This window comes from Hemicordylus capensis, chromosome 4 (assembly GCF_027244095.1).
Source record: "Hemicordylus capensis ecotype Gifberg chromosome 4, rHemCap1.1.pri, whole genome shotgun sequence".
Classification (NCBI taxonomy): domain Eukaryota; kingdom Metazoa; phylum Chordata; class Lepidosauria; order Squamata; family Cordylidae; genus Hemicordylus; species Hemicordylus capensis.
This window is the reverse complement of record NC_069660.1, coordinates 312,176,762-312,201,497: the sequence shown is the minus strand read 5'-3', so window position 1 is coordinate 312,201,497 and position 24,736 is coordinate 312,176,762. Positions and strand designations below refer to the sequence as shown.

The 24,736-nt window shown below is 44.6% G+C and overlaps 1 protein-coding gene and 1 long non-coding RNA gene across 3 annotated transcripts; one reads left to right on the top strand and one right to left on the bottom strand.

The window, feature by feature from the left end:
* The first annotated feature begins 62 nt into the window (after positions 1-62).
* LOC128353012 (uncharacterized) lies at positions 63-8,140 on the top strand. Of its 2 annotated transcripts, XR_008320781.1 has the most exons (3): positions 63-779; positions 7,140-7,169; positions 7,456-8,140. It is a non-coding gene; the product is annotated as an uncharacterized LOC128353012 (long non-coding RNA). The 2 variants fall into 2 exon arrangements; XR_008320780.1 differs by having other exon boundaries at positions 7,140-8,140.
* Positions 8,141-8,169: 29 nt separating this feature from the next.
* LOC128323257 (proto-oncogene Mas-like) lies at positions 8,170-20,748 on the bottom strand. Its single transcript, XM_053245984.1, has 2 exons — positions 20,738-20,748; positions 8,170-9,211 (listed from the first exon to the last, which is right to left on the bottom strand). Exons 1-2 carry the CDS (start codon positions 20,746-20,748, stop codon positions 8,170-8,172), a joined length of 1,053 nt encoding a protein of 350 aa, XP_053101959.1.
* Positions 20,749-24,736: the final 3,988 nt, after the last annotated feature.

Sequence of the window (24,736 nt, the reverse complement as noted above, 5' to 3'; positions counted from 1 at the left end):
TGGGCTCAGCCGCTGGCGGACGCGGCCGCCGCCGTGGAAAGGGGAAGCGCTTCTCTCCTTCCGCGTTTGCCGCCGCCGGGCACAGCACAGCAGCGCGGAGGAGCTGCGAGACTGGAGGCGCTGGCGCTGTCCCGTGGGAAGGTTGAATGGCAGCGCAGCGAGCGGAGGACTTCAGTCCCCGGGATGTTTGGGTCTTTCCTGCGGTGGCACGCATGCTTGCCCACGGGCTGCCTTGCACGGCCGAGGAGTTGACCTTTTCGGTCTCGAGCGCCAAGGCGACGCAAATCAGATGGCCGCCTGCTGCTTCTTTCCCTTTCAGTTGGCGGAGGGAAGCCCGCGCTGTGAACGCGACGCCCGCCCGGAGACAGAGATGCAGAGCCTGCCTCCTGCCAGGAGGAGCGAGGAAGCTGCCTTGAGGCTGCTGGGTTGCGAGTTGAGTTGCTTGCTCTTTCTGCAGCCTTCCTGGCAGTCTAAAGGGAGAGAAGGAAACCCCCCTACTTTCCGGGAATGAAAAACTTCCAGAGCTCTGCTCAATGGGCCAAGGGGAGTAGGCGTGAATTCCAGGGCGCAACCATGGAAAGCGGGGGGCGGGGCGGGCTGCGAATTTAAGCATCTTTCTTTTTTGTCCAGTATTGCAAAGGGTGCTCGACAATGGAGCTTGGGCGCCTGCTAAGCTCATTTCCCCACTTTCTGTCAACAGGGGAGGGTGAGGAGCATTTCACCTCAAGAAACACATTCAGATGTGCAAGGTCATTATGACGACTGTAACACACGTGCAGGTGAGAAATGAAAGAAACCGATTTTAAGTATCTGCTTTGTTTCAGAACCGTTTCTAAAACGGCCATTTGCATACACTTTTTTTAAAATTAAATTTTTATTAATTTTAACAATATCTTAACATTCACAACATATTGAACAAATATGGACTTCCCGCTCACACCTCCTATAAAATTATACCTAACTATAAAATTAACCCTTGCTATAATAATAATTCAGAACATAGATCTAAACCTTACAAACACGCATACACTTTTAATAATTTTAAAACCTTACAAACCTTACAAACACGCATACACTTTTAATAATTTTTCAGACAAGGTGAACAATTTTACCAAACATACATTAAGAGCTAGAAACATGGCTTGCACAATTTATGATTAAACTTTACATACAGTTGGACTTAGAACATTTCTTCTTCTTCAATACTTGGTGTCTGCCCCCTCTTGTTGTTTAAGGGCATCATCATCTCATACTGTGCAGGAGGCGGCAATGGCCAACCCCTCCTGTATTCTACCAAAGAAAAACCACAGGGCTCTGTGGTCGCCAGGAGTCGACACCAACTCGAGGGCACACTTTACCTTTAGAAGTGAACCAGAAATGAGGGGAAGCAGCTTCCAGAGCCATAAAGAGACAGGGAGAGAGAGACAACCCAGCCAGTTGGCAGCACAGATGCTTTTAATTGGGCTTTTAAACACTGATACCATGTACTAGCTACAATGTCTGGAGAGAAGCACCAGAAAAGTTGATAAATTTTCCATTAAAGCAATTTTCCTGCTCAAATTCCAGGGCACTTCCTATTCAGGATCACTTTCCCTGCATCCGAGACAGAATATCTAATTCCCTGGCTGTCTAAGCCAATCCTTAGCAGCCCTGGCTAAGAGGCAGCTTTTAAAGTGGTGGCTCTCTCAGACAAGGTGTCTCCTTTGTGTTTCATTCTAGATTGTGAGCTCTTTGGGAGAAGGGGCCGTCTTCTTAGGAACATGGGAGCATAGGAAGCTGCCATATACGGAGTCAGACCATTGGTCTATCTAGCTCAGTATTGCCTTCACAGACTGGCAGCGGTTTCTCCAAAGTTGCAGGCAGGAATCTCTCACAGCCTACAAACAACCACTTTGTATATAATTGTGCTTTGGCAACGTACTGTATGCTTTGGTAGTTTGTTGGTTCAATAAAAAAATCTTGTCCTATTAAAAAATAAATAAAAATAATCTTGTCCTATCTGGGAGGGAACTTGGGATCTGGAGAAGCCAGGGAGGGAATTTGGAACCTAGATGCTCTTCCCAGAGTGGCTCCATCCCCTGAGAGGAATCTCTTACAGTGCTCACACATCAAGTCTCCCTTTCATATGCAACCAGGGCAGACCCTGCTTAGCTAAGGGGACAAGTCGTGCTTGCTGCCACAAGACCAGCTCTCCTCTTCTATCCAAACACCTTTCAAGTTGTTTCCTAACCCTAACCGGCTCTGCAGTGCAGGCTGGCAGTGAAGAAAGGAGGCAAAGTGGCTTGCACAGGCTGCCCACCTGAGCACTGTGCACACACCCTTTGCCCTGCTTTGCCCTGCAGCCATAGGCGTAACTATAGGGGGCAGAGGGGGCACGTGCCCCGGGCGCCACCTGGCAGGGGGCGCCAAAAAGTGCCCCTGCCGATTTGCCGGAAAAAAAATTCTTCGGTTCCACATCCCCCCCATCTCTCCCTTCCTGGACTTTTTCACTATGCAATGCAAGCTAATTTAATTATATGTCATCATCAAAATGGATTAGCTGTTTCAGCCCATCAGGAAAGTCTAAACCTCCACCGATTTAATTAACCAGACTGAAAATCAGATGAACAGAGAATGTTTTAATGAAAGGTGGTATATAAATTTAACAATAAGTAAAACTATCATTAGGAGCAATTAGCAATTACTTAAACATTGGTGCTGCCAAGCAATTTGTAAATAAAACTTGAAGCCCTTTGAAAATAAGCTGGAATTAATTGTAGGTTGGGCAGGGGGTGAAAGTATATACTTCTAAACATTTATTGTAAAATTTATATACCACCTTTCATTAAGAACAACCCCAAAGTGGTTTGGTTTTAGTCATGGATTTTAATTTTAATTGCTCTTTTTGTCAATGTGATGAAGATTAGTTAAATCTGAGTGGTCTTAGGCAACCAATGTTGCATCTGAAATGCCATTTCATTTTTTATTGTCATAAATACTCTCCAACCAATTTAAATAGCAAAGGTGTATATTATCGCTTTATTCAATTGCAGGGAATCTCAAAAAAGCAGGATTTGCAACTAAGGCAGTGCATATCTTCTCTAAAATGGCCCTTTTATAGTTTTTCTAACTTTGAAATCGTAACATAAAACAAAGCATAAATGCATAAATGCTTCCCCCTCCATTTGAAACCTTTCCTGGTGTAAATAGCGTGCGGTTTTGGAAAAGGGGAGTCTTTCTTTAACAGCAGGAGAATAAGGAGTCTTTAGCACTATCACCCTAGTCCCTCGAATTACTTTGGAGTCCTTGGTTTTCGTTTTGTTAAAATACAGTCACTCACAAGGGAAAGTCAGGAACAGAACCAGGGTGTGAGGGAGGGGCATCATAATCATAATAATCATCATTGCATCATAATTCTGATGTTTGAGATACAAGCCAACTTCACAGGGTTGTTGTGAGGAAAAACCTAAGTATGTAGTGCATTTTGAAATTTTTGGTAATTTTTGTAATTTTTGTAATTTTTAAAATAAAAGTTTTCTGAAACGTGTGTCAGTCAGATGTATGTTGGGGGGGGGGCGCAATTTCAGTGCTTGCCCCAGGCACTGTTTTCCCTAGTTACGCCTCTGCCTGCAGCTGCCACTTACTGGTGTGCTGGACCTGCACCTGCCTCCTCCTCAGAGCCAGCAATGGAAGGTAGAGGATTTCCCTTTTGTGGTTGTTCCCCCCTCTTGTATATTTATTGAATGGGTTGCTATAGGGCTTTGATATTGGGCACAGATGTAGGGCAGGACTCTGTAAAGTGGTTTGTTTCATGGCAGAAAATTACAAAAAACTTCTGGAACTGAACCCTCCCACCGCGACCATTACTCTGAATCTGCCCTTTGCCTTCATAAAAAAGGGTAAATACCCCCCCCCCTTTTTGCCTCACCCTTTGAGTCTAAATCACTTGGAATGACTTGGCATAGGGCTTTGATATTGTGCACAGCTGTATTGCAGAGTGGGAGGGCTATTTGTATTTAATTGAAGCAGATGGGTCAGTTTGTTTATTTTTGATAATTTTTTCTTACTGCAGAAAAGCTGCCAGGAATAACACCTACCATTTGCACCATAAAGCATCAGTGAGCTGTCTCCCTTAAAATTTTCTGCAAGACTAGGTTTTTTCCAAGTTCTTTCATGTTGAAAATCACAGGGTCACCTTCTTAAATTCAGAGTCCTCTTCCTTTTGGGGTAAATAAGGTCAGAACCTGTATTTAGCCTCTGCTTTTTAACCCTCATATAGATTGGGGGGGGGAGGGTAGATTTGCACCCTCAGCTGCATGAAGCTTTATAAACAAGGAAACTACTGCACTCACAGCTGTGCTTCCACAAGTATGGCCTCTCACCAGTTATGATATGTGTGTTACTAATATATGACACAGGGTAGAAAACTACCCCAAAATGAATGGACTCTCTATGGTGGGGTGGTTTCGATTCCATCCCTATGCTTAAGTCAGTTGGAAGAAAAACCATTGTAGAAGTGAATGGGCTTTCTATAGGGTGATTTCTATCCCATGTTTGTGTTAAACCATTTGGGATGGGGGAGAACACCCTCAATGCCTTTGGACATAATGCCGAACTGTGGGTCCAATGGACCCGCTATTCCATGCTCCCCTCCTCCCACTCTCCCATCTGCATTTGGGAGAAATGAAGAGCAATCTAACTGCATTCATGCTAACTGCAAAGGGGAAATGGCTGCTGGGAAATGTTTTTAATGAGGGGCAGCCAGAGTGAGGGAGGAGCTTCCTCCCTCAACTCCAGTTCCATGAGGGAGAAACCAGTGGCAGCACTAGGGATGTAACAAAATAAATTCTTTACCTCTAGCCCCTTCAGGGGGCTTCCTAAAGGCCACGGGGGCGGGGTGTATGTGTCCACAAAAGTTCCCCCTCCCCCCATCAGCCTTGGTAATCACCGCCACTGCTGGGCCTCTGAAAAACCGGCGTGGCAGCCATTTTGCCTGCCTCTGAGCATGCACAAATGGCCTCCGTGAGGCCTGGCATGGCCCAGGGCCTCACAGAGGCCATTTGCGCATGCACAACAGGAATTTTTAAAATACAAGTTTTAAGCGAAACTCAATTCTGAACCAAAAGGTTCAGATTGGAGTTTGGGGAGGGAAACCATGGATCCATTTTCCCCCTTAACTCTGGTTGTCTGCATTCAGACATAGGCTATGTGTCAGTATCTGGCCACCTGGCAGGGAAGTTCACAGTATCAAACGGAGCTGCAGAAACAAGATACGGCTCAGACACAGTTCTTCCCTATCGGGCTTGGCTGCAAGCTGTCGACAGGAAAGTTGACAAACATTGCTTTCCGGCAGTGAATAGAAAGCTGGTGTTGTAATTTACAGCACAAGCCGAGAGCTCCCAGCTGGCAGGAATTCAAGGCTTATCAGCCCTCTGCAAGAGGCGTTTACTCCTCCTGATAGTTTCTAGCTGTGTTCTTCGTCTTGCAACACGTGGAGTCAGTGGAGGTTGCTTGCATAGCTCCTCTTCTGATTGGTCCGTCACGGTTTCTGCTGTCTCAGGCTGTTGTGCCTGCTCTAAATCATCAGCCGGATCTGCCTCAGCCGTTTCTTGGAAACTGACAGCCGAGCTCTGCCCCTCAGACACCCCTGCATCAGCTGAAAGGTTGACAGCTTCCCCTTCCTCCTCGCTGTCTGAGATCGAGGGTGTGACACTATGGAAACCGGAGGTGAAGAGACCTCCGGTTTCCTGTTAGATCAAAATTTGGCCCATTTCTCTTTGGAAACTTTAGTTTTGTTTCCGCAGATGATTATAGTGTCTCAAAACTAGTCTGAGGCACTGCATAGTTCTGTACTCCCAAGTCAGGCCAATGAAACCAGCTGCTTCCACAGTGTCATACCTAATGTTCGGAACAACTAAATCATTCAGAAGCATCTGACCTTGCAGAAGCAGGGATTTTGGCCAGTAGAACAAAGCCAAAACGATCACAACAGCAGTAACCACAACATGTCAGCTTCAGTAAGCTTGGCATCAGTGGTTCAACCACTTGTAGTATGTCTTAAGTCTTTTCCATTTTTCCTAGTGGGATACAGTCCAGAAGGGAATTGTTCAGAATTCCAGTCTCATTTATTGGGGCATTTGGCCAATGAGTTGTCCCTTGCTCTTTTTAATTTTTTTTTTTTAATTTATTGAATTATTTTTATTGTGTTGTTAACCATCCTGGGGTCTTAGGACAAAGAGTGGTATATAAATAAATAAAATAAATTGCTGTTGGACCTATAAATGCTTCCCCTGAAATAAGAGAAACAGCTGTAATCAAGTATGGCTCTCTGTTGGGTAAAGTACCTTTGAATAAGCTTCTGCCACACCGTCCACAGAAATTTCCCCAAAGTATTTATTTTCACTCATACATGCAAGCTTGCCCTTTTGATGCGTCATTTAAAATGCAAAGATACAAACATTGCGACAGCTACACAAAGAACGTATTAGAACTGTATGTTGGTGGAACAGTTGATCTGTCCATGGCCTGAAGTTGTCTGGAAAGCTAGAACTAAATGTCGATGTTTACATTTATTATTATTATTATTATTATTATTATTATTATTATTATTATTAATTCAATTTCTATACCACCCTTCCAAAAATGGCTCAGGGTGGTTTACAAAGAGAAATAACAAATAATATGGCTCCCTGTCCCCAAAGGGCTCACATTCTAAAAAGAAACATAAGACACACACCAGCAACAGTCACTGGAAGTACTGTGCTGGGGGTGGATAGGGCCAGTTAGTCTCCCCCTGCTAAATAAAGAGAATCACCACGGTAAAAGGTGCCTCTTTGCCCAGTTAGCAGGGGTTTAATTTAAATGGATACAGGGGTGCAGCTAGCTAACTTTTGACCCTAGACTTAATGAGCTCCCGCACCCTACCAGCAAAATAAGCATCCTTTCCATATATATATACCTTTCACCTCGAACCCACAAGTCTGGGCCAGAGTGCATTTCATTGAGCTTCATTCAGAGCAAGTGGAAACAATATTTCACAAAATTTCAAAATCTATCAAATTTTTGCAATGGACTTTTTGGTTTCAACATCAACATTTGATTTAAAATCTCTTGTTCTGTACTGCTAAGTGTATAACATTTTTATATTTCCTCCTTATCAGGTTCTTCAAACAAATCTACATATGATATGCGTATGCAAGTATTGTTCTTGACTTCTGTTTGGTACTGATATTTTAGTTTTTTATGGCTTGATTACTAAGTAGTTTTATGTTGACTTCTTCTTCTTCTTCTTCTTCTTCTTCTTCTTCTTCTTCTTCTTCTTCTTCTTCTTCTTTTTATTATTATTATTATTTTATTATTATTATTATTTTGATTTCTATGTCTTATATTTCTAAACATATAAAGTGAATATCAAGGCATTGAATTCTGCTGTAAGTCTTCCATTACATATTGCCATTTTTTCCTACTGTTTTCCAGCTGTCAAAAATGATCCAGGTATTGGTTGCTACACCTGAAATATTCTACCTCAGTCTCTGCCAAATAGTCATCTAGCTCAGTATTGTCTGTACTGCCTGGCAGCAGCTCTCCAAGGTTTCTGGCAGGAGTCACTCCCAGCCCTACCTGGAGAACCTGGAGATTGAACCTGGGACCTTCTGCATGCAAAGCAGGTGCTCTACCACTGAGCTTTCTACAGATGAAGCTGCCTTCTACCAAATCAGATCATTGGTCCATCTAGCTCAGTATTGTCTACATTGACTGGCAGCAGTTTCACCAAATATTCGCCAGATGCAACAGTTTCCAGGAAAACATTTTGGATCAAATTCATTTCAGCTCTGGAATCTCGTACGGATAGCCTGGGACACTCTTTACATTTTTGTGTTCCATTCCACATGCTGTGGAATTGGAGGCATTTTCCAGGGATTTTCAGGGTCAGTGGGCAACATTTGGGGAAAGGGCCTCTGCTCACTACCTCTGCTGGAGTGTCTCCCAAGAGTTTCCAGCTGGTATTTGAATTCCCACCCCTGCAAAGATTCCAGAACAATGGTATTTGATTATGTCAGGTCATCCTGACAAGCACTTCTAGGCAAAAAAGAATCTATTTCTGCAAAATATATGTCCAGCCTAAGTATTTTTATCTGAAGAATAAAGTAGCCTAAGTTGACTTTCCTTGTTTCATTCCCTTCATGGGGTTTATAATAACTGGGATTCAGTTGAAGACTTTGGCTCTTCCATAGAGTCTTCTTCATCCTTGAACACCCTCTGGAGTGCAGCCTTCATGGATACCCTGGTCTGACCCTTCTTCTGTCTCTTCCCAACTAGGAAATAAATCACGGGGTTGATGCTACTGTTCAGAGAGGCACACATAAAACCAAATATCATTAGCCTGGGATGGAGACCATAATAATAAATGATGATGTAAAGGGCATTCAGTGGAAAAGCAAAGACAAGGAAGAAGAGAAGTGTAAGCACGATGACCGTGGCAAGCTTTCCACGATGATTCTGCTGTGTTTTACAGAAGACTTTGAGGAACAAGGTTGGTGCAGAGATTACCATGAGTGGAGTGCAAAAGAAAGCATTCAGAACAAACATGTACTGTAAGAGTGATTTTCGGAAGCTCTCATTCATAAATAGAGTGAAGTGAATAGCAGCGAGTAGGAAGGAGAAGATCCATATTAGGGCACACACAATGGTGGACAGATGTGGTGGCCGGTGGCATCGATGCCACAGTGGGAAGAGGACAGCCACACACCTGTCCATGCTGATGGCTGCCAGTAGGAATTGGCCAGTAGAGTATGTGAAGAAAAATAGTTCAACAAATAATATAAAAGAGATATAAAACATCTTATATACATCCAATGCAATCCCCAATGCAGCAGAACTAAGCAGAGAGAAGAGGACACCAAAGTCAGCTATGGCCAGGTTTAGGATATAGGTGGTGAAAGGATTTCTCTTAATAAGGAAGCCAAGAAGCCTAATGACCATTGCATTCCCCATAAAGCCCAACATGCAGGCAATGACAGTAATGCTGTTGATAATGTTTTCTGTCACATTATCCAGTGGTAGATAATCTGTGATATTAATTTGATTACTAATGTTAGTACTTCCATTTAAGTTTGTATAACCCAGTGAGCCATCTCCTGAAACTTTCAAACCGATCAGTTCAGTTATTTGTTCCAACAAGTAACTTGCTCGTCTAAATGCATCATATGAGATGTTGTGGTCAAACAAATTCCTGTTAGGAGAAAGAGACCAAGAAGCAATCACTTTATGTTATTTATGGAACAAGTAAATCCAGGGATGTTAAGTCATAGACATGATGCAGTAAAAATAGTGCCCTGGAATCTATGCACATGTGGGTGTTTAATCAACCCCCGTTACCACACTTTACCATGGACGGTGTGTGTGTGTGTGCTCTGTACTCAGTAAGGGCCGAAGCACTGTTGTCCTCCCTTGTCCTCTCACTAAGCATGCCATCTAAGTACCCCAGCACTGCAGGATTATTCTTTCACTCTCACAGTTGCTCTTTCTCTCTCTCCCCACCTTGATTTCTGAAGGAGTGGACTTTTATAGTATTTTCCAGGAGAGGGCTTGTACTGGCATGTCCTCTGCTGCTCCCCCCAAAAAACAAAAATGCATTTCCCTGAGACGGGGCATCTGCCTGCAACACTCTATGCTGTAGCACAGAGTCACTATGGAATTGGCTAACCTGGTGCCCCATATCCAATTAAGTTGGTGCAGAGATATTTTTGTTCTTTTAGGGCATGCCTGCAGCATTGGTGGCCGGTACAAACATGCTGGAGGAGCAGAAAATGATTCTTAGCTGCAGCTGGTAATGCTCCTGTTCTTCCCTGCCCTGTCTACTTATCTCCCTCTCTTATCTGTTCCCCCCACCACCTACCCAGCAGACTGGTAATTCCACAGGCTGGAAATTGAAACCCCATCAGGATGGTTGGTGAGTTCAGCCCCTGCTAACTGAGCAAAGAGGCACCTTTTTAAATGCTGATTCCCTTATATTTAGCAGCAGGAGAGCAACTGGCCCTGTGCAACCCCAGCACAACATCCCTCCCGTGGCTGTTGCCAGCATCTGCCAGGTTTCTTTTTAGATTGTGAGCCCTTTGGGGACAGGAAAGAGAAAGGAAAGATTGTGCTGTCAAGTTGGTGTCAACTCCTGGTGACCACAGCACCCTGTGGTTGTCTTTGGTAGAATACAGGAGGGGGTTACCATTGCCTCCTGCGCAGTATGAGATGATGCCTTTCAGCACCTTCCTGTATCGCTGCTGCCCAATATAGGAGTTTCCCAAAGTGTGGGAAACATACCCGTGGGGATTCAACCTCTTGCTCCCTAGGCAAGTCACTTCCCCACTGCGCCATAAATAAGGACCATCTTATTTATGTATTATTTACGTTTCTATGTAAACCGATCGAGAACTTTGGTTGAAAAATGGTATATAAATATGCATAGTAGTAGTAGTAATCCCCAACCAGACAAATTATCAGCCTGCTGGGCTTCAGGATGGGGCAGATGAGAGAGGGACAGAGGTACATGGGGTGGAGAGGAACAGGAACATCACGGGCTGCAGCTGAGAATCATTTTCAACCCCTCCAGCTCATTTGTACCAACTCCCTCTGGCTGACATGCTCAGATACTGAAATTAACAAGATAAAGATCAGTGGACACAAGTAAAGTCCTGCATTTGTGTAAGATAACAAATATACACAGGTACAGTACAGAATGGAGGAGACCTGGCTTGTCAGCAGTACATGTGAAAGGGACCCAGGAGTCTTAGGGGACGATGTTGAACATGAGCCAGCAGTGCAATGTATCTGCTCAAAATACTAATTCAAACTTGGGTTGCATTAATAGAAATTGAGACGTAATTACTGTACTCTGTTCTGGACTGGTCAGGCCTCCCTTGGAATACTGTGACCATGTTGAGCAGGCCATTGAAACTGGAACAGGTTCAGAAGAGGGCAAATAAGGTGGTGAGGGGTCTGGAAACCAAGTCCCATGAGGAACAGAAGAGGTGCAGAAGAGGGCAACCAGGAAGAGGGCAACTCAGGGGCCTGGAGCACCTTTCTTATGAGGCAAGGCTACAGCATCTCAGGCTCTTTAGTTTGGAAAAGAGGTGACTAAGGGGAGACATGCTCAAGGTGTATACATTTCTGCATGGAGTGGAGAGAGTGGACAAAGAAATTTTACTCCCTCCCTCACAACACTAGAACCAGGGGTCATTCTGTGAAACTGAAGGTGGGGAAATTTGGGACCGACAAAAGGAAGTACTTTTTTTTTTACACAGTGCATAATTAATCTATGGAATTCTCTGCCATGGAATGTGGTGTTGGCCACTAGCTTGGATGGTATTTGAAAGGGGATTAGACAAATTCAGGGAGGACAATAGCTACTACTCTGGTAGCTATAGGCCACTTCCAGCCTTGGAGGCAAGATGCCTCTTAATACCAGTTGCAGGGGAGCAACAGCAGGAGAGAGGGCATGCCCTTACCTCTTGCTTGTGGGCTTCTCACAAGCCCTTGCTTGTGGGCTTCTCATCCGGTGGGCCACTGTGTGAAACAGGATGCTGGAAGAGATAGGCCTTGGGCCTAATCCAGCAGGGTCAATGTTCTTAACAATTAAAGTAGCTGGGGCCATTTAGCCTGGAGAAGGGAAGATTATGGAGGATGGTGTGGAGTATGATAGCCATTAAGGCTATTCCCACGATCAGGCGAAATCGGGCTAGGGGAGCCTAGCCCAATCTCGCCTGATCATGAGAACCACTGGGCTCGCAGGTGAGCACGGTGGCCTCCAGGTGGTTAACCCGCCAAACTAACCCCCCCCCAAACCGGGTTTGCGAAGCGAGCACTCTACAAACCCGTTTTTTTAAATCATGAGTTGCTGCACCGTGGCTCTGCGCCATTGCTACTCACAAATAGACCCCTGACTGGGAGGCTGAAAAGCAACCTCCCTGCTCGGGGGTCTCTCCAGCACACCCTGTGCACTCACGCAGCGCATGCTGGAGCTTCTGGGGGCCACGTGGCCCCCGAAGTTCCCAGCCGGCTCCGTGACGGAGCCAGCAATTGTGTGGGAGGCCACTGCGGCCACCCAGAGCAGACTGCTGCTCATGTGCAGGGAGAGCAGGCTAAGTCCACTTCCCCCACAAACCTTGCCCAGGCTCTTATGGATATTGCATAGAAGGGACAGACTTGATCTTTGTTGATCCTGAGGCAGGATCAGAACCAACGAGTTGAAAGCACAAGGAAGGAGATTTGAGTTAGACGTTAGTAGATTTGTACTAAATATTAGGTTGGGCGTTCAGAAGATTTTCCTCATTTATAGGAATTGTTGAACAGTGAAGCAATTTTCCTCACACTGTGGTGAGCTCTGCATCACTGGAAGTTTTGAAACAGAAACTAGACAGGCATTTGTGAGGGATGGAGTAGTGGTTCCTACAGGAGTAGAGAGTTGGACTAGAAGACCTCTGAGATCCTTTCCAACTCTAAAACTCTATGATTCCATTATACTGCTTTTAAGAATCCTCTGGTACTAAGGGTTTTCTATCATTTTTTAAAAAATGATCAGTTAAACCACTTTTAACATCAAATGAATATATAGTGTTAAACTCTTACCCAAAATGCAGCACATGAAATATCGGCATCAAAGACGTATTACTTTCTATATGAATATTTTGGGGGGTACCTAAACAAAATAGCATCCATCAAGTTAGGGGAAAAAACCCTCTTTCAGACAATTTAAATCAGCAATTAAGAAGTTACTCTTTCCCCAAGTTTATTAGCATGACGATCAGAAGATACAAAACTGCCTATCTTAAAAAAGATCAGTATCAACCTCAATGTTGGGTCCCCAGATGTTATTGGGCTTCAACTCTCATAATCCCCAGCCCCAGTGACCTTTGGTTGGGGATTATGGGAGTTCTAGGGACCCAACATTGAGAATCCAACATCACCAACATCTGGGGACGCAACATTGAGAATTCCTGGTATAGACCTTTCTCACATCATCTATTACTGCTTTGGCAAACCAAAGGTCTAGCTTTGGTCTAGCTAGCAGAACTTGGTCTAGCTAGCAGAAAGGAACTTGTTGTGTACTTGTTTTCAAATGCATTGACTTACGGCTTCTCTTTCTACATTATCTATTCAAGATGGGCTTTTCATCTGCTTCTGCATTAGCAGAAATAACTAGATATATGAAGACATGGAAATCTGTTATGGACAGGCTGAGGATATAGGTAATGAAAGGATATGTCTTCATATGGAAGCCAAGAAGCCTGATGGCCATTTCATTCCACACAAACTCTCAAATGCAGGCAATTGACTATGAAGCTGCTGATATTTTGTTGTTGTTACTTTATCATTAGATAACCGATGATGCCACAGTGGGAAGAGGGGAGCCACACACCTGTCAATGCTGGTGAACACCAGTAGTAGGGGCAGAGCTATGACTGGGCAGACATGTTCAAATAATACTAGCTGCCCCTGAGAGCCAGCCATCCTCACACCCAGCTGCCTTCATTGTCAGATGCATGTGTACTTCGTTCTCTCCCTTGGGAGGGAGAGAACAACAACAATAACAACAAAAAACTATGTTGCCAGCTGGGAAATGAGCTCCTCCAGAGTGCCACACAGGGCCCTTTGAAGTGCTGGACATGCCCCCTGCATGGCCAGCAGGGGCATAACATCATGGCGGAGAGGTCTATCAATGGCTGCTAGTCGGAGGGCTAGAGGCCACCTCCAGCCTCAAAGGCAGGATGCCGAGTTCCAGTTGCAGGAGAGTAACAGCAGGAGAGAGGGCATGCCCCCAACTCCTGCCTGTGGCTTCCAGCGGCATCTGGTGGGCCACTGTGCGAAACAGGATGCTGGACTAGATGGGCTTCATTGGGCCTGATCCAGCAGGGCTGTTCTTATGTAGCTGGCACACATGACAGACCACCAGGTAGAAGAGCAAACATGAACCCACCCTTCCCTAGCTACGCACTGGCCAGTAGAAATTGGCCAGCAGACTATGTGAAGAAAAATAGTCCAAGGGGAAAAATAAAAAAGGAGACATGAAATCAGCTATACAAATCTAATGTAATGCTAACTGAACAAAGTGGTGCCTTTTAAAGTGGTGATACTCTTATGATTAGTGGCAGGTAGGGGGGAGCAACTGGCCCTGTCCATCCCCAGCACCCCATCCCTCCAGCAGTAGCTGTTGCTGTTGCCTACCTTATGTTTCTTTTTTTATTTTGAACCCTTTGGGATAGGGTTTATTTATTTTTTTCTTATTTATTTTACCCCCACCCCCATGTAAACCGCTTTGAGAACCTTTGTTGAAATGCAGTATGGAATATCTGTAGTAGTAGTAGTAGCAGCAGGATATAGGTGGTGGGGAGAGGATTTCTCTTAATATGGAAAACAAGAAGCCTGCTGTCAATTCCATTCCCAACATATCCCAATATGCAGATAATAAGAACAAAGATGTTGATAGAGTTTCCTTTACATTATGTGAAGAAATTATGATTTGCAATGATTTTTAAAATTAATTTAATTACCCGTTTCAATACTCCAATCTATGTCCATATAGCCAGAGAAACTGTCTTTTGTATCTCCTGAGCCACTAAGTCCATTCATCTGGTCCAGCATCTTTTCTTCAGGAAATGCGGCGGGGGGGGGGGGGGGAATGAAAATTCAGGAAAACTAGGACAGAAGTTCCTGTTAAAGAGAAGGAAATCAATTTATGGAGCCTGTCATATGAGGAGACATTAAATCTTAAACATGATTCAGTTAACAGTGCCGTTGAACCTGCTCACCTGTGAGTGTTTAATCTGTCCTAGTTATCAGAGTTTGCAGTAGATCCTGATGGGCAATGAAAATAATATTTAAACAAGTCTCTGCTGTTATGCAGATAATTTGGTACACTGCTACTCACCAAGAGCCAAAGAAAGAAAGAAAGAAAAAGAAAGAAAGAGATGCTAGACTCCTTGATGACCGACGATCAAAGCAATAAATTTACAAGCAATCCTATGATATTTGATGGACAAAACCTAGGATTTGAATAATACAGAGACAATTCATTTTTACCCTCTTTCAGAATTCCCAGCTACCATCGCAGTTTAAAATTCTCAGTCATGTGACCCTAGTTTTAGAATTTGAGTGTAAATCACTATCAGCAGTAGTCCATTAAAAGGTTAATTTATTCCTACGAAAGCTAGAGACAAGTATCAATCAGTCCAAATGAAAATAATATACATAGACACTTCCCATAGTTTTCAGATCCAGACTCTAGTTATCAGTTCCTAGAAGACTTTTCCTCTTTCAAAATGCTGCATCAGTGAGTTGTGTATTAGCTTGCTTGAAAGTGAGCTGAAAAGTATCGTCCGGGATAACGGTTTCAGAAACATCCTGTAGGTTGGCCAATTTCATGTGCAAAATACCCCACAGCAAGGGTGAGATAAATTTCATGCTCATATTATCATAGGATCAGTATGGATGACATGTCTGCTGGCAATGTGATAAGGCTACTCTGCAAACATGGTCACTGTGTTGCAAATGCACATTAAGTGCATCTCTCCATCATGTGAGAGGCTGTTCATCTCAGTTGCTCCTCTATACATATATACTGTTTAAGCATCATTGCCAGACATTTTCTTCCCAATCCTTAAGAAGTACACCCTATCATGTTCTAGGAGTCCTTCATATAGGTAGGGGGAAGATGCTGCAAGAATCAAAACCTTTCTAGATACAAATGTTTTATGTCCTTATTTCCAAAACCAGTTCTAAATAGCCTAGGGGATAATATCCTTGGGGACAATGTCCTTAGGAGTCCTTCATAAAAGTAGAGAAAAACATGGTCCAATAATCAAAAACTTTCTAAATACAAATATATTATGTCTTGGTGTTTTTTTAAAAAAAAATCCCATTTCTGACTAGGGTGCTTTTTTGTTTTGATTTTTTTTTAAATTAGGACTTACTGTATTTTGAAACAATGACTTAATAGTCTGTTCTAACTAGACTTACACAAGGACATAAGAACAGCCCTGGTGGATCAGGCCCAAGGCCCATCCAGTCCAGCATCCTGTTCCACACAGTGGCCCACCAGATGCCCCTGAGAAGTCCACAGACAAGAGGTAAGGGCATGCCCTCTCTCTTGCTGTTGCTGCCCTGCAAATAGTATTTAAAGGCATCTTGCTGCCTCTGAAGCTGGAGGTGGCCTATAGCCACCAGACTAGTAGCCATTGGTAGACCGGCCCTGCATGAATTGGTCTAAGCCCCTTTTGAAGCCATCCAAGCTAGTAGCCATCACCACATCCTGAAGCAGAGAATTCCATAGATTAAGTATGTACTGTGTGAAAAAGTACTTCCGTTTTTTGGTCCTAGGTTTCCCAGCATTCAGTTTCACGGTATGACCCCTGGTTCTAGTGTTGTGAGAGAGGGAGATGGGAAGATGGATCCCATTAAATGGAAACATGACTGGGCTTGGTGGCATTACCCCTTTTCCCACACCCACCTTTGTTTTATTTATGTGGGGCAGCATGACTTGGGAACAGCATGCACCCCCCCCCCATTCTTTAACATTTCTCAGGGGAGTGTATGAAGGGGAAATTATGATGATTTTCTACTGTACTCTCAAATTTTCTCCAGAGTTCTCATGGGGGTTTGTTTGTTCAGCACAGTAGCTGGCATGGGGAAAATGTTGTAAACCCTCCCCCTCCTCACAAGCATGACCCTCTCACAGGAGAAGAAAATGTAGAAACAACAATAGTAGTCAGCCACCACTGAAGGGGACAGACAGGACTGAGACTGTTACTGAATATATGCCTCTGCAAACTGCTCACTTTGACCATGTGCTGAGTTCAGTTCTGCTCTGCAGTAAGACTCCAAGTCCAATCCATATGAATCTAAATATATCCACAGTTCCTGAGCATGTGCAGATTCTTCAGAGCATCACCTGTGTCCATGCACAGGAGTGTAGTGTAGTGATAAGAAAATGAAATAATAAGACTTGGGAAGCACAGATAAATTCCTCATCTCGGCTATGGAGAAAACACATGAACTTGCACCAGTCATGCACTCTCATCCTAGCCTACCTTGCAGATTCATTGTGAGGATGAAAGGGGAATCAGAATTTGATGGGAAGGAAGCTTGGAGGTCTTCTAGTGTACCAGCATCTCTGACACGTGATTATCCATCCTCTGCCCAAAAATCTCCTATGAAGGAGAGCCCACCATATGGCCTGCTCCTCTATGCAACCCCTCTTACAAATGGGAAATTATTCCTAATGTCTAGCCTTGATCTGCTTCATTGTAATTGCATCCCATTGGTTCTAGTCCTTCCCACAGGAACAAGCAAGAAAAAAGTAAGCTCTTTCTTGAATGCGACATGCCCTCAGATGTTTGAGGATGGCTGTCTTTTCCTATGAAGCTCACATAGTCCAGACCCTATTGGGCAGGAGTATATTAGTTAAAACTCCAGTGTCTGGGAAGGGGAAAAATAACTTAAGCACTGTGAAATGGAAAAGAAGAGATGTTGAGCCCTTTCTCACAGGCAGAGAAAGGGCTCTGATGAGGGGAGGGGAGGAAACCTAGAAAAGGCTTCCAGCCTATTGTAGGTACCAGCAGGGCTGCAGCGCCAAACCCCGCCTCATAGCCGAGGTTAACCCAGCTCCTGGTATTGTGTGTCAGCACGAGCTGCTAGATGCGTGCCTAGACCACCTGTCCGATGGGGGAATCCTCCATTTCACTTCACTCGGTGTGCAGTACACTGTGGGATGCTCGGAGGCCAGGATAACAAGTCCAAGCCTCAGAGTGATCTGCCCTGCTCTGTGCTTCAGAGAGCATGGCTGGCCATTTGGGAGTACACTCCATGCTCCCACCAAGAACAGGTTTATCATCTGATGGGGGAGGCAAGGTTTGCAAAGCCTTCTCCTTGCCTGCACACCCAGCCAGTAGGTTGTCTGAACAGCCCCAATGAATGAGAACAGAAAAGCTTAGGAAGGATTATGGCGGACAAGATCGCGAAGAAGGCTACGTTTGTATTGTAAACCGGGGTGGCGGGGAGAAAAGACAATAATCATCATGAAGGAAGAACATTCAAGGCATATGAACCAGTAAATTATTAAGAGTGAAGCCAAGAAATACCATCTGGAAGATGGGGTCTGGAAAGAAGATTTGTGAGGCGATTCTCACGATCGCCCAAAAGCAGGCTAAGGGAACCTAGCCCGCTGGGGCGATTGTGTGCTGCAACGGGAGCCATGTGGATCCAGGCAGCTAACCGCCATGAATACCCCTCCCCTTGGATGAGGTTAACGGAGCGAGCGCTCTTTTAACCTCGTCTTTTTGCTCATGTGTTGCTGCGGCGTGCAGCAACACACAAGTAGACCCCCGACTGGGAGGCTGCAAGCGGCCTCCCAGGCTCGGGGGTCTCTCTAGGATGCCCCACATGCTTGTGCGGGGCATCCTGGAACTTCCGGGAGCCACATGACCCCCAATCCCCATAGCCCTCGCTGACTCCGCAACGGAGCCGGCAGTTGTGTGGGCGGCCAATCTGGCCACCCAAGGCTGCCTTCCAATCACCTGTGGGGAGAGCAGGCTAAGCCCGCTCTGCCTGCAAACCCCCCTACGGCTATTCTCACTGATCGTGAGAATCGCCTCCGTATCTGAATGAAGAAACATAGGAGGAGAGCAGGGAGGAAACAGAAATGTCAGTTCAACATGTCCACATACCTGTGAATAAATACAGATCAGGAATAAGGTGAGTGGAACAGTGGCACGCTGTCCTGTGATCGAATGTCAGAGGATGGACTACTTGCAGAGGAAACCTTGCACCGCTGAAGACCGGAGGAGAAAGCCGTGCCTCACCACTGCAAGATGTACAGGAGAAGCCAGCGATTCTTTCTCTTGGAATAATCAGTTTGCCAGCATCAGATAACAAGAAGAAAATGTCTCTGTATTGGCTGCCAACATAATTATCAGATGAAGCATCTTTTTCCTGCAATGCTTTATCTCCTAAAAAGGCACTCTTGAGATTAGCTGTTTTGCAACTGATAAGAACAGAGGCATCAACTCACTTTCAACTATCAAGTGAAAGAATATTGTATATTTATGTATTTATTTTTATTTATTTTTCAAATTCATAGACCACCCCAGACTTCCATCTCTGGGTGGTTTACAACATCTTCCTATGTCTGTTGTCCAACTACAGGGCTGCACAGTTTTTGGCCTTCTGCAGATGTTGCCTACATCTCCCATCATCCCTGACTATTGGCCATTGTGGCTGGCTATGATGGGAGCAGTAGTTGAAAAACATCTGGAGGGCTGAAGTTGCACAACCTGATTCTGTTGTTTGCACTTGACAGATCACAGCTGAAGGTACTCAGGGGAGCTCTTCCCGTGATCGTGAGGAGGGCTCCGGGGCAATCTGCAGGGAGAGTGGGTTACACTCATCCTCCCCGCAGATAAGCAGCTGTCCCTTCTTGGGTGGGTGGATCACCCGCCCAGATGAGTACCGGCTCCTGCCAACAGCTACAAGGGCCAGGATGCAGGGAAACGCCGCCGTGCATTGCCCGTACCCAGAGTTCCAATAATGCACTGCGCAAGTGCGCGTTGTATTATTGGGATCCCCCTCCCCGCCCGAGTGTGCCAGCCATGGCTGCAAGCAGCCACAGCTAATGCACAATTGCCAAATTGGGGTTAGGAGAATGCTCACTCTCCTAACCCCATTTCGGGTGGTGGCTTCACAGGTGGGTTTGCCGCCGTGTTGCCGATCGGATCAGGCCTGATCCCGGTGGTTCACACACGGGTTCACACATGGTGCAAAACCCGGCTGGGCTTCCACACATACATGTGAATAGGCTCATGGTTTTGTTGATACACATCCAAAAGCATTTTCGTTCCAGCTGGGTTTTTTTTTTTTTTTTTTTGCTTTGAGAATCTTAAAAAAGTTCAGTTATTCAGGAAGCTTTGCCTTCACTCCGAGTTGGCTTCATTTGCCTTCAGTGATACCATCATGAAGTCAAATCTCAGTGTCTATACAGCACTGTGCCATTGTTCCAATCACTATGTTTGCCTCAGAATTACAGTAATAAATAGCCAAATTGGATTAGGTACTTCGCATTGTATAGACAATGAGCCGGGTCTCATGATCCATGAGACCCGGTTCTGCAGGGTTAGCGGGGAGAAAGCCCTGGGTGGCTGGATTGGCTGCCCACACAATTGCCGGCTCCGTGATGGAGCTGACGGGAGTTGGGGAGCTCAGGGGCCACGCGGCCCCCGGAAGCCCCAGTATTCTCTGCGTGAGTGCGCAGGGCATATGGGGGAGACCCCTGAGCCGGGAGGCTGCTTTTAAGCCTCCCGGCCGGGGGTCTACTCATGAGTGGGCATGGCGCGAAGCCGCACCATGGCTACCCACGATTTTAAAAACCAGGTTTGCAGAGCACTCACTCTGCAAACCTGGTTTTTTTTACCAGGGGTTCTCAAGCGGGTTACCCGCTCTAGAGCCACCGGGCTCGCAGCTGAGCCTGGTGGTTCTAACGATTAACAAAAATCGGGCTAGGCTCTCCTAGCCTGATTTTTGTTAATCGTGTGAATAGCCCCATTAACTTTTTAATTTTAATTGTTGGAATGCTTTAATCTTTTATTGGCTGTTTTTATTGTTTTGTAAACTGCCCAGAGAACTTGCGTTTTGGGCAGTATAGAAATGTATTAAACAAACAAATAAACAAACAATTTCAATTCACTATATTATTTTGAGTTGTTCCCTGGAGCCTCACCTTTTCTTCATCACTACTGCCAGACTCACACAAATGGTGTGGTTCTTGCTGGTGTGTTAGCCTGCAAGAGTGGATACAGAAATCAGTAAAACACTGCACAAAAAGAATCTCAATGCATTTACACCTAGGGTGAGGTCAAGATTGCTTTCCTGCAGTGTTGTATACATTGGAAACACAGAGAGGAAGAAAGATGCATATTAGCTGTAAGAATGGAAAGCTGCAACAAACAGCAGCAAACTCCACACAGAATTAATGAGTGACAGGGAAACTATAAAGTAAGACCCAATTATTCCCCCAGGTTGTCTCCCTCCACCTGATTCATAAGCTGCAATTTTGGTTGCCATTGTGGCAATACAGAGTTGCAATCCAATTTGATCTAAAGCAGGGCTGCACAACTTCAGCTTCCCAGTTGTTGCTGGACGACAGTTCCCATCATCCACAGCCACAGCGGTCAATTTTCAGGGATGATGGGTTGTAGTCCAACAACAGCTGGAAAATTCAAGTTGTGCAGCCCTGATCTAAAGTGAACATTTGTAGCAAACATCAGTATCTGCAGGGAATCAACACATTTGAGTTTGAAAAGCTACATTTCTCAGAGATGTTCTGCACATCCCTGTCAAGATGTTTGAGGCGGGAGCTTCCTCTGCTCCTATGAATTGTTCAGATTCTGCAAAAAAAAAAAAAAAGGGGGGGGGGGAGAAAGTCATTTTGTACCAAAGGCACATGACATGAGGTTTGTTGCATGTAATCAGTCTTCAGCCACAAGAAATACCTCACAAGCTCTTTTACACATATCTGGATATGAATGCAATGATTATCTCAAATACTTGCCAGGCATTTAGCTATGACAAGCATTTACACTGTTTGTGTATTTATTGTGGAGTACATTTCGGAACACTATCTGACAGCTCTGGCTGAATCTTGCTATCTGCACAGTTGGCTTTGCACGCTGAAATTATGGGCCAGGGCCAAGTAGTATGAGTGACTCATTTCTTGTGGTCTGCTGTACTTCTTTGTAAACGTATGTTCTGGAGCACATACCACCTCCACCCCCTTAGGAACATAGGAAGCTGCCATATACTGAGTCAGACCATTGGTCTATCTAGCTCAGTATTGTCTTCACAGACTGGCAGCAGCTTCTCCAAGGTTGCAGAAAGGAATCTCTCTCAGCCCTATCTTGGAGAAACCAAGGGGGGAACTTGAGACCTTCTGCTCTTCCCAGAGTGGTTCTATCCCCTGAGGGGAATATCTTATAGTGCTCATGCATCTAGTCTCCCTTTCATATGCAACCAGGCTGGACCCTGCTTAGCTAAGGGGACAAGTCATGCTTGCTACCACAAGCTTTCCTCTGTCTTTATGGTGACATGCAAATCCACTAACAAGTGGAGCAGGTTTTCACTCCAATCTTTAAAGCACTCACAAAACATGCCCATAGATCCAAATAATACAACAGCATACTAGTGGCTATGTCCTAATAATACAACAACATCAGATAGTGGTAGATTGGAGCAAAAGAACTACCTTCTCCCTGAAAACTCTCTGGAGTACGGCCTTCATGTTCTCCATACACTTACCCCTCTTCTTTCCCCCAACCAGGAAATAAATAGCAGTCACCTCTGCTTTTAGACAGACATATGAGTAACCATATTTTGATAGGCATTGGAGCACAAAATAAAAAGACATTGAGGCTGTTCTCAGGACCAGCCTGACCCAGCCTGGTTAGGCTGGTTGTGAGAAGCAGCGGTATCCTCACGGATCCCCCCACTTCCTGCCCGCCTAACCGTCCAAACCAACCCGGCTGTTAGCTGATATTAAGGGTGCGCTCGTACCCTTAACGTGGAATGGAATTCCGTTATGGAATGCCTGGAGGCCAGAACACCAAGTTCTGGCACTGGATCCCTCCACCCTTCTCCGTGCTTCATGGAGCTTCACAGAGCAGGGCTGCCTGTGTGGGAGCATGGAGCATGCCTCCACCACCTCCACCATGATTGACTGTGGGGTGGGTAAGGTTTACCCTGCCTTCCCCACCACCGTGACGATCATGAGAAAAACAAAGATAAGGTACATAATATATGTAAGAAAAATGGTCCTTATAAGCTTTCTATGCTGGCACTGTTGTTTTTTTACAGGCAAGTTTTATTAACCCGGTAGAGGTAATGGTGACTTATAATGGTAAGCTTTTAGACTCATGGCAATCCAGGCTAAAGAATTAACCAGGATCGCTGAGCCCAGCAAGACTGATTGTGAGAACCAAGAATTTCCAGGGGATCCTGGTCAAACCACTGGTTAAACCACATTTAAGCAGGACAGATAACTAGGACCAGATCTTCTGTTAATGAAGAGGATGTGTGAAACTCCAGTGAGCAGGAAGCAGAGGACCCACAGTAGGGCACACACCATGGAGAAATAGTGACACTGATGCCAAATTGGGAAGATTGCAGACACGTTCTTGTCAGTGGATGTTGACCAGTGCAAGACTAAAAAGGGTACCTCGGATATATATGAAAGATCCAAAAGAAAAGAAATGTCTTCAATAAAATTTAAACTTTGTAAAATGATATTGTGATGCAAAGTAGGGACATGGGGACTCCTAATAAATCAGCAACAGTGAAATTTGGAATGCAGGTGGTGAAATGATTCCGCATAATGCAGAAAGCGTAGAAATTGGATTAATGTGCCATTGCCTTCACATCTAAAATGTAGATAACACAAATAAAAAAAAGGATTACAGTTTTTAAGTGATCACCAGATCAGTTCTGGGTTCTAATGTGAGGTATTATGTAAACCGCCTAGAGACCTTGGTAGTGGGCGGTATAAAAATGTTATTAATAAATAATAAATTATTAATAAATAAATATTAATTTATTTTAAATAAAATAAAACTCCATCAAAAAGCATACACTTAAGGTAAGCGGTACAAGTTGTGGAAATATTTCCAAGTCAAGAAACATGGCTAGTGAAAATTACTTCTTAAATAGGCTTCTCCCTGTCAGGTTGTGAAGCCTGATCCGGGTGGGTGGGTGAGGGGGAAGGGGCGGGAACCCTTTGCTGCTATACAGGCTGCCAAGTTCTATGTCTTCCTTCCCAGGCTGTAGGGTCCTGGGCTGGCAACCTACTTACTTACATATTTATTTATTTACCATATTTATATTCTGCCTGATTTTTATCAATATTACAGTTCAAGACCAGCATAAGATAAAGCAGTAGAGCAGGATTAAAACAATTTATGTAACCATAAAATTGTGTTATTTTAAATTTCTACTTTAATGCTATAAAGCTATAATATAAAACTAAAAGTCTGCTACCTTTAAAAAGAGAGTAGCTATAAAATTATTAAAATTCTAAGCCTATAAAAAGTGGGATATATAAAATGCAAAAATCAGTGGCTAAAACAGAGTATATAAAATAAAACATCTAAATAGGAACACTAAAATGAATGTCTATGTAAAGGGGGCAAAAAAGGAGTACATGTTTTGTGGTTTCTACCTCCCCAGTGTAACAAAGTCTCTCTGTAATTGAGATCTTTCTGAATTTGCCTCTCACTACAGCCGAGGAAAGGGAATGACAACAGGTGAGGATATAAGCTCTTCTGTGGCTTGGGATTTCTAGCTGTGACAGGTATGCAGCAGGAGAGGCAGAATATTTGAGCCTTTCTGAGGACAGGAAAGAGGGAAGCCTGCCTAGGTCAGCCTTGCAATCAGTGTCCATTAACGTCTGTTTGATTACTGTTTTCACCTGGTCATGACCCATAGCAATGGGGGGGGGGGGGTAAAGCCCAGGAGCGACAATTTAGTTCACACGGCCCTTTTCCAGGAAGATTGAAAACTGTCCAGTAGGGTCAGAGTGGCCAAGCCCCATGAATTGAGGGATAGTTAGTTTAAGCCAAAGGTTGACAGCCACACTCTGGCCTCAACCTTTTTCATGCCTGTTTCCAAGTGTAGTGCAGCATTTGAGACATAGCAAAGCACTTGGAAGACCGCTCTTAGAAATTTGGACTGA